The sequence below is a fragment of the Styela clava genome, chromosome 6 (assembly GCF_964204865.1).
Source record: "Styela clava chromosome 6, kaStyClav1.hap1.2, whole genome shotgun sequence".
NCBI lineage: Eukaryota > Metazoa > Chordata > Ascidiacea > Stolidobranchia > Styelidae > Styela > Styela clava.
This window is the reverse complement of record NC_135255.1, coordinates 20585062-20599707: the sequence shown is the minus strand read 5'-3', so window position 1 is coordinate 20599707 and position 14646 is coordinate 20585062. Positions and strand designations below refer to the sequence as shown.

The 14646-nt window shown below is 37.4% G+C and overlaps 1 protein-coding gene across 2 annotated transcripts; it reads right to left on the bottom strand.

Annotated features, from left to right (window-relative positions):
• Nucleotides 1-3108: 3108 nt before the first annotated feature.
• On the bottom strand, nt 3109-14646 carry LOC120331636 (uncharacterized). Of its 2 annotated transcripts, none has more exons than XM_039398747.2 (7): nt 14497-14646; nt 11886-11978; nt 9911-10044; nt 8385-8493; nt 7588-7664; nt 5197-5378; nt 3109-3671 (listed from the first exon to the last, which is right to left on the bottom strand). In XM_039398747.2, exons 2-7 carry the CDS (start codon nt 11963-11965, stop codon nt 3618-3620), a joined length of 636 nt encoding a protein of 211 aa, XP_039254681.1. In that variant the 5' UTR covers nt 11966-11978; nt 14497-14646; the 3' UTR covers nt 3109-3617. The 2 variants fall into 2 exon arrangements, with proteins under 2 accessions (XP_039254681.1, XP_077969814.1); XM_078113688.1 differs by lacking the exon at nt 9911-10044 and adding an exon at nt 10268-10293 and having other exon boundaries at nt 8385-8541; nt 14497-14645.

The following is a 14646-nucleotide window of genomic DNA, read 5'->3' as shown; positions in this document are numbered from 1 at the left end:
AGTGCAGTAGTGCTGTTTAATTATAACAGATTTAGAAATTAGATATTCTGAACTAAAAGTGTAATAAAACTCTTTAGTTGGCTAAAATTCAGTAAATGCAACAGAATATAGAGAAATAGAAATTGTTGGGGGGGTTTGATTCATTGACTCAGTTTAATATGGCACAGTTATTCAATTTGAAATTTGGTTCAACACAGAAAACACTCTATTTGTCTCCAAAACCAGGGCATCTGGCACGACGGCAGTTATTCCAAGCAACTGATAGAAGAGTTGCAAGTTTGCTCAATCAAAGCAAAGTCACTGCCCCTCAACTAAAAGTAAAAAGCGTACGGTGTAGATGATAAAAGAGTTGCAAGTTTGCTCAAAGCAAGGTCCCGAACCCTCAACTAAAAGTTAAATGAGTACTGATAGAAGAGATGCAAGTTTTCTCACAGCAAAGTCCCAAGCCTTCAACTAAAAGTCAGAAAGTGGAGAGAGTGCTGATAGAAAAGTTGCAAGTTTGCTCAAAGAAACGTCCCGATCCCTTACTGCCTTAGCTAAAAGTTGCAAAGAGTAGATAGAAGGGTTGCAAATTTGCTCAATTCGAGGTCCCGAAACCTCAACTAAAAGTTAAAAGAGTACCTACTAACAGAAGACTTGCAAATTTGCTTCAACCAAGGCCCCGATCCCTCAGATGACAGACTAAAAGTAGAAATCCCCCTGATATGATAAATGGCGCTTAGCGCCAAGAGCATGGGAGAGAAGACAAAAACAAGCGAGTACGTTGCAAACTTGCTCACCATCGCCCTCTCCCGATCATCAACATTCGCTATATAAAAAAAAACTGCAATGCTTTTGATGTTAAAGCGAGTTTAAATGAACCTATTTCACAAGATACGTTGAATATTCGCCATATTAATGTATAGCTTTTCTTAGTGTTTTGGGATTATTACAATTTCTTGTATTTGGTAATTTTTGTCTGTCTCTACCGCTCCTGATCGCAAACACGTACTGCTCAAATGTTTGAATGTTCATGAATTCCTCGCAATTTTGCGGCATTTGAAGCAAGACAAAGCTTCATACGCTTTTCCAACACCATTTTGCTCTATTCCCGAACAATTTAGTGAAAACCGGACGTTTTCTGATTTGCTATAAATAATGAACTCTCATCAAATGAACCAAACGACATAGATGGAAATTATTATTGGACACGAAATGGACATAACGATCGTTTCAATATTATGTTGGTCTTGTTGTTGTTGTTGTTGTTCTTTGACACTTCCTAGACATCTAGTAGAAAATCTTAAAAACCGTTTTTCTCTTTCATTACTGGACCGATTGCTTCGAAATTTTTACTGGTTAAAGATGAAATTTTTCTTCAGAAGGCTATTACTTTTATTTACTTCAAATATTTCTGTTAGCTCTGTGAGATTTGTTTTTGTTTGCTATGACGTCATTAAACGTTCTGCGGGCATCAGACGCCATTTTGTGTCCTACTGTACTGCTTCGCTTGGTGTGAATATATTTGTAGACTGTGATCTGACGGTACGGTAAACCGTACTGCACTGCGAACAGACGTGTCCATATATTTGGGCGTAGCTCTCTTGTTATACATTATACAAAAAAATTGGCTGGCACTTGCAGTGATGTCGGGTATGGGATTAGTTAGCCAGGTATTTGTTTCAGATGCGTGGACTTGATGGTAGGGGAAGTCGTAATCGATCAGTAGTTACGTGACCCAGGCTACGGCAGTTAGAAGTCCAGCAATCCTCTACTAGCACACAACTAGCGCGGTGGTGTGGCTCATCGTGCTAAACATTAGGAATACGCTCGCCACCGCACGAATCCCATGCGGGATGATTATGTGCGAGAGGATTGCTGGACTCCTCGCCGCCGTAGGGTGGTTCACGTAACCGCTGGTCGCTTACGGCTTTCTCCACCATCAAGTCCATGCTTTCGAAAACAAATAACTAACTAATCCCATACCCGACATGGAATGGTAACCGGACGAGAGGCCGTGGTTCGCGATATGGTTAAGTCGTTTTATCGGCTTTTCTCTCCCCTGGGATAAATATATAAACCCTTATCCTTATCCTAACTATTCCCGCATGGTATAGGATCCTGCGAACCCACGCAGGGTAATTCTATTACTGGCTGTAATCAAAACTTTATTTTTTCACCATAATGAAAATCTACTTTGCACGAATGCTGCTGAAACTGGTGCACCCGAAGTATGTGTACCAAGATGACGCACAACCTAAACATAGTATGTGTACCAGGTTAGGGTTCAGGTTGTGCCTCATCTTGGTACACATATTACCGGAGAGCCCAGAAGCTTATGGACGATTTGCTATTTTTGACCATACCATCTGATCGCCTTTCGTCTATTTAATTTGAAATTGTAAACGATCGTCCTGACAAATAGCGAACTGACCAATCCAAATCTAAAAGCGATATATTGTCGCTTTGGCGTATTTAGCCTCGGACCATGGGCGCCGTTTGGGTTGGGGCGCAAAGTGGTGGAAAGTTTTAATGGTTATATGCTTCAATAAAATTATTCCAAATAACAAATAATTGAAACTCTTATTTTTACTCAAATAATAACGTACAAGTATCTCAATTTAACACCAGTTGTAAATAATTGTGATTCATGATCAGGGGGGCGCATTCTAAAACTTTGCCATCGGCGCCATTTCATGTACCGTGTTTCCTCGAAAATAAGACTTATAAGACCTACTAAATAACGGGAATATTTTTTGACCTAGTCGATAGCAAGAAATCTCTCCTACACGTTTTAAATGATTGATAATCTATGTTTTGTAGTTGTTTTGACTAAAGCGTGTTATTTTAAGTTAATGGATATAGATTTTCATGTTTTGTATATTCGAAAATCTCGTAGTTCTCTACTTATGTTTTTGATAAATGAAAATATAAGACATTCACCGAAAATAAGCCCCAGTGTTATTTTTCGGAGGAAAATTGAAATAAGACCCGGTCTTATTTTTAGGGAAACACGGTAGATTCGCCACTGATTCCTAGTCCCTGTGCTGACACCATGGCTATATAATTACGTCATCTCATCAGTTCCCCCCCCCCCCCCCCCCATCATAAAAAAAACATAATGCAAAATTTCCAGATCGAATTATTTTACTTTTGCTACTACATGATAATATTAAAAGCACATACATATATACGGTCTCATTGGATCAACTATAATACAATTCAATTTTCTTTTAACCAATAATTAATGAAGCGTAAAATAACAGCATCAAAATCACACAAATTGAATTGAGTTATTCTGCCCTGAAACGCTTCATTGATTTTCAATAGCGAGAATCTCTGAATAGTACTAAAGTGAAATTCTGACCGGATACACGAATGATATATATTTACCTACTACAAATGAAATGGTACATATCTGGAAGTATTACCGGATATCCGAATTGTGATAAACAAACAAATCAATTTACTAAACTCCGGTTCAAAAACGGACTCAGGCCACCAAATATATTCCAATGATGGGCAAGCTTGTGGCTGGGTAAGATCCAATCAAAAGTCATTATGTCGAAATAGTCTCCTAAAATTATTAATTGATGACGTCATTGAGTTGATGACGTAATTTTGTTTTATTTTTCTTTTTACAATTCATCTCGTCTTCCACCTCTGGAAACCGCCGCTCTGTAGTACTGGCGCTGAAAGTTAAAGAATGGGTTAAATATTTTATAACGCTATTTCGCGCCATCACTACGAAAAAGGCTCCAGACGGCACTAACTACTAATTGTGAAAGGCCCCGAATCTTTGTGGGTATCTTTTAAGCGCCCCAGAAGTATGTGTACCAATATGGAGGTAACTAATTTTGTTCGCCTACTTAACATCAGTTTTGTAAAGGGACTGAAACCTATGAGCACTTGGCTAACACAGACAGTCGCCGAACTCGTAAAAGAACTAAAATGAGGAAAATCGGAATGAAATTATGGCCTAATCCTAACCTGGTACACATACTACGGAAATACTATCTATATATTTGTACAAATCCTTCACCTTGAAAAAATCCCCGCTAACAATCAGAATAAGAAATTTAGTAATTTTCAGTTGGAGTTAGAAATGCAGGTTGCGCTGGGAATCCAAATTTTTAAATGATTCCTAACCCAAACTGGATATTTACTAATCTGGTATTTAAAAACGTAGCGGGGTGTTTTTCTCAAATCTCACATTTCGCATTAGTGACGGAGCTTTGTACAAAAAATCCCCCAGTGCAGGGGTCGGCAACCTACGGCCCGCGGGCCGGATTCGTCCCGCGACGCTTCACTAAATTATAGTAACAAAACATCCGTTTTGACGAATATATTTTTTAGACTAAATTATATTATAAACTAACATCTATATAATTCACAAGTACTCGTTTAATGAGCATATAATTTAATTATAAGCAAATGACAACAAAACGCAGAAAAGTTGATGCTAAGTGCAAAGGGTTCAATGGCGCTGAAAATATTCAAATGGGATTTTATGGGATGCAGTCAGGAAATAAATCTATATTCTATTCGGGAGATGTATCACTGCTTGATTTTTCTTATACAATGTACCATCCGATTGGATTTTCAACTTTCTAAAAAATATGTGCGGCCCGCCAATGACTTGCAACCTTAATTTTGGTTCGCGAGCGAAAAAAGGTTGCCGACCCCTGTCCTAGTGGTTCCGTACCGACTACCCGGGATGAGGGGCGAAGAAAATGCGGCTATTGCTTAGCCTTACAGTAATAAATGCACCGGGAAAAACGGCGAAAATTTCAACGCAGCGACAAGAACAAAATGTATTTATGTATTTTTTCCCATGAGCGCCTTTTCAAACATAAAAAGATGACTATAATTTTTTGCTAGATGGGGAAAAATCGGAGTGTTGCCGGGGGCCACACTAAGTGACTTGACGTGCCGGATTGTGGCCCGCGGACCGCCTGTTGTACACCTCTGTGTTAGAATAAGTTGGAAGATGACACAATATATAATCTAGCTTAATCTCACCTAAGATAAACAGGAGCCAAAAAAATGAATCAGAAAATAAATGTGTAATTGCAATAAAGGTAAGAAACCGATATCAATTTGGGTATTCACTAATTTGCTAATATTTTTAGACTGCAATCAAGCATAAAAAGGCAGCTTCGACACATTTACATTAGTAAGGAATTATACTGGCGAGTAATGCTTGATTAAACTTACCCCCAAGTTGGCAAAGTAGTTGTTCACTCTTGATTGCTGATTAACCCTGCTCCTGTACTGATGTTGTTGTATCGCTCTCTGTCTCTGAATTTGTTGTATATTTGCTGCACGAATGCGAGCTGCCTGGCTTTGGGCTCCCAGGGCCATTGCCTGCTTCGCCTTCGCCACGTCAATACCCACGTCTGTGTAAAAGAAAGAGATGGTTTTAATCGAGGATTCCAAAATATGGGTACATGTACTACCTTTTTGAAATGTTAAAAAAGATTCGTAGTTCAAAACAATTTTTTAACCCTCAAGGCCAGCTAACTGATACCCACCATTTTCGAAATAGAGCTAAAATTCGATCTTTTGTGCGATAATATGCAAGTACACCGGTCTCATTTAAGTATGGCCAATTTTGTTATAAAGTTTAAAATATTTCCGTATTATCAAATACTTAAATAAGTTTCTTTTATTCTAGTTCCTGAGGGACGCGGAACACTCTACTAGTTTTCGCGATTGTCCCTGGACCATCGAATCGCTTGTCTACAATTTCACCAAGGGTGAGTGTTTCCGACAGGGGCGTACCAATGGGGTAGTTTTGCGGGTCGTACCCCCCCCCCCCTCCCCCTCTTTATGGTGTGAAAGAATAAAATTTTTCTTTATCATATTGCCATTTTTCGTAGCTTAGAACGCTTTTTAGACCTATAAGACTTCTGAAAACCCACACTCTCCCTCCTTTTGAAAATTGTTGGCAAGGCCCTTGTTCTACAATTACTGCCATTTGCTTATAAAGAGCCTTTTTCCGAGCAGATAGCTTCATTGAAAATATAATAGCGAAAGCATTCGAAAAAGCCACGTAACCAAACGATCGCGGGTATTTCATTTTGAGTGCAATTGACTTCGTTAAGTGCCGGCAATGGCGTGGGTGAACAAGGACAAACGACGCTCTCAATGGCAAAAGTCCGGTTTCAGGTTAAGCGAAAAATTCGCAAAATTTTCTCGCATTTTAAGAGGGAAAACGTAATTTGGGTTTAAATTGAAGTTTCTCAAACTGTGGCCCCCCGCAGCTGTTCTTCGGAGGTCGCGAGAAAAATCTATTACTAGGGTATATATCACTTGTCGGCAAACCGTGGGACGCCGAGCAGTAATCATTATTTTTATTTCACCACCAATGCTGAAAATACGTAACGTAAAACATATACAGTGTAGAATATAAGAAAAACAGCATTTTAGGGTGCTCGAGGACGACAAGAAACAAAGCATTTACTAGTGACATAGCATTTACATGTGATACGTTCTCTAACAATGTTGGCGGGAAACAACGAAACAAACGCATTCACCTTCAGTAAGTAGGCTAGCGCTTCGCTACACAGAAACAACAGTAACGAAAACATGTTCGTGTAATATGCTGAATGGCCGAACGCCAAAGCGGGACTTTTGGCTGACTTGTCGGGACGGCGGGACATGACGCTGAAAAGCGGGACTGTCCCGCCTAAAGCGGGACGTATGGTAAGCCTACCGATAATACTTGTTTTTGTTTGTTTAGTTTGGAACTATAGAGGGTTGTGTCGCAATATGTGAGGATATAAGCCCTCGTTGGTATGCTCGCTTGGGACCTCGGTCATTCCGAATCAATGTTCCCTCTAATTTTTGTAGTATGTGTGCGCAGAAATTTTGGTGTGTGCGCACTTTTTTGGAAATGACTAATATTTGTGCAAAAACCAATGAAGAAATTTTAGCGTTTTAACTGGGTAATGGGTAGACCAACAACAAATTTTCTCAACCTGCCAACCGAGAACATTGTCACATTACATCCAAATACGTCTGTGCGCAGTAAATCTATGCGTGTGCGCAGCCTCTGAAAGCTGTGTGCGCGCGCACACGCGCACACCTTAGAGGGAACACTGTTCCGAATGATAGTTTGTCTTATCCCGTTTCTTCTTGGTATTCCGATGCTTTTACATTTACTAGCCTCCAATAAATTTCAATTATTGCTGTGATACAAAAAAGTTCTATAAATCCAACGTATCAATTTTGGCCAAATGGTTTTTGTCAAACGATCATACATAACGTGCATTGCAACTAAACAAATTAAATATCCCTTCACAAGTTTATTACGTGGTTGAATTTAAAATTTCCAACAAAATTGTTTGGGCCTTTTTCCGTTTTACTATTTGGACCTCACTCAAAAAAACTGGACTACATTAATTTAATGTGAATTAAATGTAATTTGCTCAATTCTCCAACTTTTTACCTATAATACATCTATTTATTTTAAATAATTTCAGTTCAAAACTCTGATATAAAAAGTACAAGAAAAGTTAGATAACTTATGATCTTTTTACAAAATCCTCGCCACTAATGCAAAATTTTGAAATTTACGAAAAACACAAAAGATCTATAACTTACTATCGGCCCAGGCTTTGATTGCTTTTTCGCTCTTCATTTGGGCAACGAATGCGGCTGAAGATGGGGAACGAACAAATCTGTAAATAAATTAAGTAATTAGACACGAGCATGAAGTAGTATGTGGAACCAAGGCCGTAGCCAGCCCAAAGTTGGGGGGGGGGGGGGGGGGTAAGGACGTAATACGACGCTTACTCTTGTCTTTTGTTCCGAACAAGGCTAGATAAAAGCTTCCATTGATATTTAACAATATCCCAAAGAATCCCTCCACAGACTTATTTCGAAGTTACCCAAGGTATACAAGCGATAGCGATACAAGAATTGAGTTAAATGGTGTTGGAAAGGTGTAAGAATTTATGTGTTACTGCAGATGCCGCATAATCGCATATCAAGATAATAAATAAATTAGGGGCGGAGTCATGGCCCATCACTACTGAGAAACCTTAGAAGGCTGCCAAACCTTGGATCAACATTGAAACATTGAAATATCTAATTTTTACCCCGGATTTGAAGTCCTGTTTATGAGTCCTGTTTATCGAATTCAGAGACGGTCAGTTTTCTACTCTTATCTGAATCGACGTACGAATCGACGAATCGACGTACGAATGATAATAACGAAGCTTGTCTAAAGAATTGTTCGGAGCATTCCAACCCTCAAAGCAAAAAGATTTTCACCTATCGACTTCAGAGACTGTTTGCCATCCTTGTCTAACGCGTAGTAACATCGATTGAAGTCGAAGCTCGTCTAAACCGTAACCCCCCCCCTCCCTCTTCCATAACACTTATAAAACAACCCTTACCTATCGAATTCCGAGACTGTCAGTTTGCCATCCTTGTCCAAATCGATGGACGACCACAGTTGAATGTCTTCTAGCGTCAGTTCTTTTTGTCCTTCTTCGTTCGGTTTCTCTGTAGATTCAGTAGATTCAGATTCCTCGCCTTCGGCACCTTCCGCTTCTGATGACGTCATCAGTGACATTGTTACGTAAGAGAAATTTTAGTGACATCATTCGTAAACATTTTTTTTCAGAATTTCGCAATTTTTTTTGAAGAAAATCTTTCAATCGTTTGCCACGACAACAATAGTTTCATAGAATTTAGATTTCAGAGAATAATAAATTTAAGTCAAATTTTTTTAAATTGGTTTCTACGGCAATTACAATTTCGCCTAAATTCAAAAAAATTCAAGATGAAATTAGAAGCGCTTGCCCAAACGCAGACATGCTCTCCCGCTTGGCCTATTTAGAAACATTCGAAAAAAATTGCCAAAACAAAATGAGCATACATTCAAAAAAATACTGAGGAATTTATTGAGCTTTAAATATTTTGCATTAAAAATTCCTCAGAGTTTAAAAAAAATTAAAAAGTCTAAAACGCAGGTTTATATTAGAAATTAATGTAATTTCATTGTATCACTAATTCCGAGAACATTTAAACTAAAATTTCTTTTAAATATTGCATACCAATGAGCAGAAGTAATGAAATATGATTAAATAAATATATACTAAATGATTTTGATGACGTAATAATGACACTGACGACGTAATGGTGAAGATGGAAGGTGACGTAGGTGAATAACTGCAATGATAAGTAAATGCAATGAAGAATAAAAATTGATATTCACAAAATATACCCTTTTAACGTTAATATTTTTGGTCCCTCCCCCCACACTCCCCCTATTCTATTAGCGTTCGGCCTCATTAATCAACAACAACAAACTTCGCAAAACATTTTGCTTTTTTACTTAGTTCGCGCCACCACACCTCTTCCCTGCGTGTCGAAGTCTGTCGAATATTGAGCTTGAATCGTGGCCGCTTTGGGGTGAAAGTAATGTTTCTACCGCCCGTTTAAATCATTTTCTTGAGAATTTGTTTCATATAATTGTTTGGAGTCGCGTTTGCAACTAATATCCCCGAATATAACTAGGCTTCCATAGCATCTCCGTATATAGTAGAGTCAGAGATGCTAATTTTAATTTGCCTCATAGTTTAGACAACACTTTTTCTAAAGTCCACTTACAGTACAAATTGGAGAGACAATGTACAGAGTTAAGGGGATAATTTACTTCTGAAATTAGCTGGGGATTAAACGAGAGAATTAAGGGTTAATTCGGTTTTGTACAAAATTGAAGTTTGTCGTTAACAAATGATAAATTGTAGCTGCTTAATGGATATTTCTTTGTTTACTGGGCAACGAGACTATCCAGCGTGTGTACTACTTTTTTCTATTTACCTTACAACACATATTGAAGTATACAGTCAGTTGGGGGATACATTTTACTTATCAAACTTATCGAGGGCTAGAAACAAGCCTATATGTTCCTTACTGTACTTTATCCATGGAGGAATCATAGACTGACGAATGGATTTTCGCCTTCTTCTTAGCATAGCTTGGTGTTGTTTAATAGCCCTATGTTGCCTCGCTCTGCTGGACCAATACTTAGCTAGATCAGATGCTACGCTGTTCTACCGTTGATTGTGACGTAATATTGTTGATGACGTAATGAAGAGGATGAGGTAATCGAGATGAACGATGATATGAAATAAATAAAAATGACAATTAACAGTTAATAGATAGATGTGATTTATAGAATGACGTCACAGGTATAATGACGATACCTAAATGATGACGTGATTGCAATGAAAACTCTTAAATGACGAGTTCAAAATAAAAAATAATTTACCGACTGCAACTGACGCGTCATCTTCTCTGAATTACAAAAGGAAATTGGATTCAAAATTAAAAAAAAAAAATTTTTTAAATCTCGCGACCCAGGGATTTGCTCAAATATTAGGCCAGGGTGGTCCAAGATTGGCAGCTCCGCGGGCCACAAAATTACTTTTGCATTGTTCGCGGGTCACAATAGTGCCAAGAAACTCGCTCGTTTAACGTCGCTAGATGCCTAAGCAAGCCATAACACTAGTCAATTTATTGACACTAGTGATGCAACAATATGTCAGAATATTTTTTGGTTAATTTTATGACGAAACAACACGAAATACGATTTTTTAATTCCTCTCCGGATGTGACGCGGGCCACAGATAATGAAGCGGCGGGTCACATGTGGCCCGCGGGCCTGGGTTTGGATCACCCTGTTAGGCGATGGGCAATATTCATGCCTTCAATGGTCGCAAAATTAACTGACTGACAAATAGCAGCAGATGCCAAGTTTTTACGCTGTGTAACTTCTCTCATATATAATTACTATTGAGAAACACTTCAATACAAATATAAAATAAACAATAAAATTGATAATATTAGAAAATACTAGGGAATAAACGCAGTAACTTATAAGAAAATTCGCTTTGAGCTAAACAGCATATATATAAAGTATACCAGCATTAACCTATATCCACCGAGATCTTTGATATAAACCGATATAAAGGTCTTAGCGTAGCACTGGTCGCTTTCAGCTTATTTTGCTGGCTCTTCTTTGTGTTAGTTTACATAAAAATTGCTTCGCCCAAATTTACTAGCGTTTCTTTATTAGATTACTGGTTGATGCTTTCAATTCTTCCTCGTTTGGACTCGGAATTATTTAAATGACTTTGCGCAGAAGCGTAGCCATAATACTATTTACGCATCATTAGTTTACTGGAGCTCTGAAAAAAGTTATTGCAAACGAAAGTTTTCCTCTTCGCTGTGGTCAAGTCTTGCTTTATCTATAGCATTTATTTTGTCTTAGTGACATTAAGATCTTTTGTACAAAGCCCTTGTCACTAATGCAAATATGTGATATTTGAAAAACAACGCCACGTTTTGAAAATAGTAATTATCCAGTCGGGGTTCGCGTTAATTGAGAACGATTTAAAATCAGAATTTCCGCCGCAATATGTATTCCTAACCCATCTAAATAATTACTAATTTTCTTATTCTGAGCTTTGGCGGGGGAAGAGTGGGGGGTGTCCAAAAGATCAAGAACAGTGGTGGGCAACATACGGCCCGGGGGCCGGGTCCGGCCCGCTGACTGTACATCAGTACATTATGATATTACAATATTACACTTTTAGTACATTATGATAAATTCATTATGTGTTTTTTGGTCTCTATGTTTTGTAAAGTTCAAACTTTACTTTAAACGCGATTTATAACTTTCTTTCTTGCATTAATGAATAAATATGTGATTAAGATATTGAATACTATTCATGTTATAATCCGGCGCACCGAGGACTTCATTTCCGCCGACTAGAGAAGTTACCCACCCCCGATCTAGAAAGTAATTGATAACGTATGTCAGTGGTCAGCACGTATACAAACCCTTATAATCAAAACGTAGTCAAGTAATTATAAAAAATACTTACGCTTCTCCGTCGGCAGCAAACGTGAAATGGGGGCATAAGAGTGCGACCCCGAATAGCAATATGATGATTGATTTGTGCATCTTGTAGATTGTCCTGAAATAGGATTGATTTGATAAATATTGGAAAATAAATGCTAAATTTAGTGGCAAGAGGAAACGAGTGAAAAATTGGTGAACTACAGCCGGAATAAACGTGGGTTCGAATCCCATATAGGATACTTGAACAATAAAATTTGAACAATTTGAAATTGAACTATATTAATGAAAAGTTTGTACGCAGATTTCAGCAATAACTTGGAATAGAAGGGTGGGTAGCGGGACACGTAAGATTGATGAACAACAGGCAAGAGGAGTGCTTCTCAAACGTTTTATCACGCGCCACCATTTTAGAAATTGCCAAGTCACGCGCCCCACCTCAAAAATGAGTAGCTAACAATAATCTACAAATAACAGATAGTAAGCCTCCACGCTAAGAATAATGAAGATAAAATCACAACAGCGCTCTGCAATCTCTAAACAATAAAGACATGTAAATATCCGAATCAAAGCCGCAAGATCGAATCTAACAACTATTTTTATAAATTAGCTTCATTAAAAAATTGTCTATGCCTCCCTTGTGGGGCGCGTTTGAGATAAACTGGGCTAGAGAAAGAGTGGGGTCCAACCCTCTTTTAAAACAACTCACGCAGATTATTATTAATTGGGTAGCCAATGCCTGGCCGGAAAGATTCCATACCTTGCGAAATATTAACTCTTTATGTATCTTCGCTGCTTATTCGGAAATTTAGTCTGAGTGAATAGGCGACTGTTACTTTACTTGAAACTTATTGGAAATAAATATTTTAGGTTGTGGTTATGTCATTTCTAATTTTGATGACGTCATCACTCAAAACTTTGAAGTGAACAGGAATATAGAGCCACAGGTTTTGCATGCTCATTTCCCTATGATGGCTATAATTTGAGAATATTAATTAAGTAGTTTATTTTTTCATACTGAAAAAACACTAGATAAACAAACAAGAGAGCTATGCTCAAATATATGGACACGTAGAGTCACATAATTTTGATGACGTCATAGCGAAAAAAAAAGTAATAGTCTTCTGGAGAAAATTTTTATCTTTAACCACTGAAAATTTCAAAGCAATTGGTTTAGTATTCGAAGAGAAAAGCGACTTTTTAAAAACGTGTCAAAGAACAAGAACAACAACAACAACATAATATTGAAACGATCGTTATGTCCACTACGTGTACAATAACAATAAATTATGAAAAATGCATATCAGGGAGAATGGAGTCGCAGAAAACCAGTATATATAGGTTATCGAGCAGCGGCACCCAGCAAGTAAATTATATTAGCGTCGTATTTTTTCATTTTTCAGAGCTTCCATATTTATCCAGGCGGAGAAAGCCACTAAGACGGCTTAATCATATGGCAAATTCTATAAGCTATCGCCCGCTTACTCGTTTAGGTTGGATATTTAATAGTTAACCGATTTATTATTATTCTGTATGCATGTAGTCGTCGCTACTAAAAAGCTTTGGGCAAGCGGCTTAACGTTCAATTTTGAGATTTTTCTAAGTAACAATTTAGTAATTATTCAGTTAGTTATTCAAGAGTCTTGCTGCACACTAACACAAATATATTTCTGTAACGTTTCGTCTGACCAAGGTCAGACTTCTTCAGACATACATAGTTCAATTACAACACGAAAAGCAGTTACATGCGTATTTAAACAATCATAGTAGAATTATAGGAGTCACGCATGTTAAAGAGTCAATAAAATCTGTGAATTTCTTGATTAAATAACAGCGGGTGGCCGAAATAAGTGTCATTGATGAGATCTCTCTCTTTGTTTTATATTTAGCAATTGAAGTCCAAATTACACAATGGTGTTTTATTTCTCAGTATTGTATAATGCAGACCAGAAAAGTTGTCTGTGTGTCAAATGTAATATAGTGATTCAGTTAGTGTTCGAGTTAAGGCGAGGCATGATTTAAAATTCAGAATTTCCAGCGCAATCTGCATTCCTAGCCGTAACTGCATGATTACTGATTTTCTAATTTTGAGCGGGTGTTGTGTGTGTGTGTGGGGGGGGGGGGGGGGCTTTACTGTACCGTAAATATATAATTATTTGTTTAATTTTGGTATTTAGTAAAACCAAAATTAAATTTTGTATACTACATTCATAAAAAATAAGATTTGAAAAAACTATTTTTGCCGAAAATACGAATCATTTTTATCTATCTAAAAACTGGTATATCCATATTTATCCCAGACCAGCGAGAAAAAATTCTTCAAGACGGCTTGGTAACTAGGATGTATATCCGAACAAGCTTTTTTATGATCAGTCCTGCTTTGTGTAATTCAATAAAAACAAAAATTAAATTCTACATACTACATTCATTAAAAAAAAAACGAACTAGCACGACGAACTAAATAGGCTCAGGACACGCTTTGTTTTTGTCGTTTAGTTTTGTTGTTTTGTTCAATTCGATGAAAAAGATAATTATATATTATACTATATATATATATTTTCATACTATATTCATTGAAAAATATGATTATACGTTTTTGCCAAAAATACAAATCAATATTATAATCTCAAACTTACCCTTTCCAGTAAAATTTCTTGATTCTGTTAAAACGTCTAAGTCTTGTCCGTATTCAAACGATAATGAACGATCCTATATATTTTACCACATATACAATCTCGTTTCGACCAATCAAAAGGCACCATGCAACGTGTCAGTGACGAAATAAT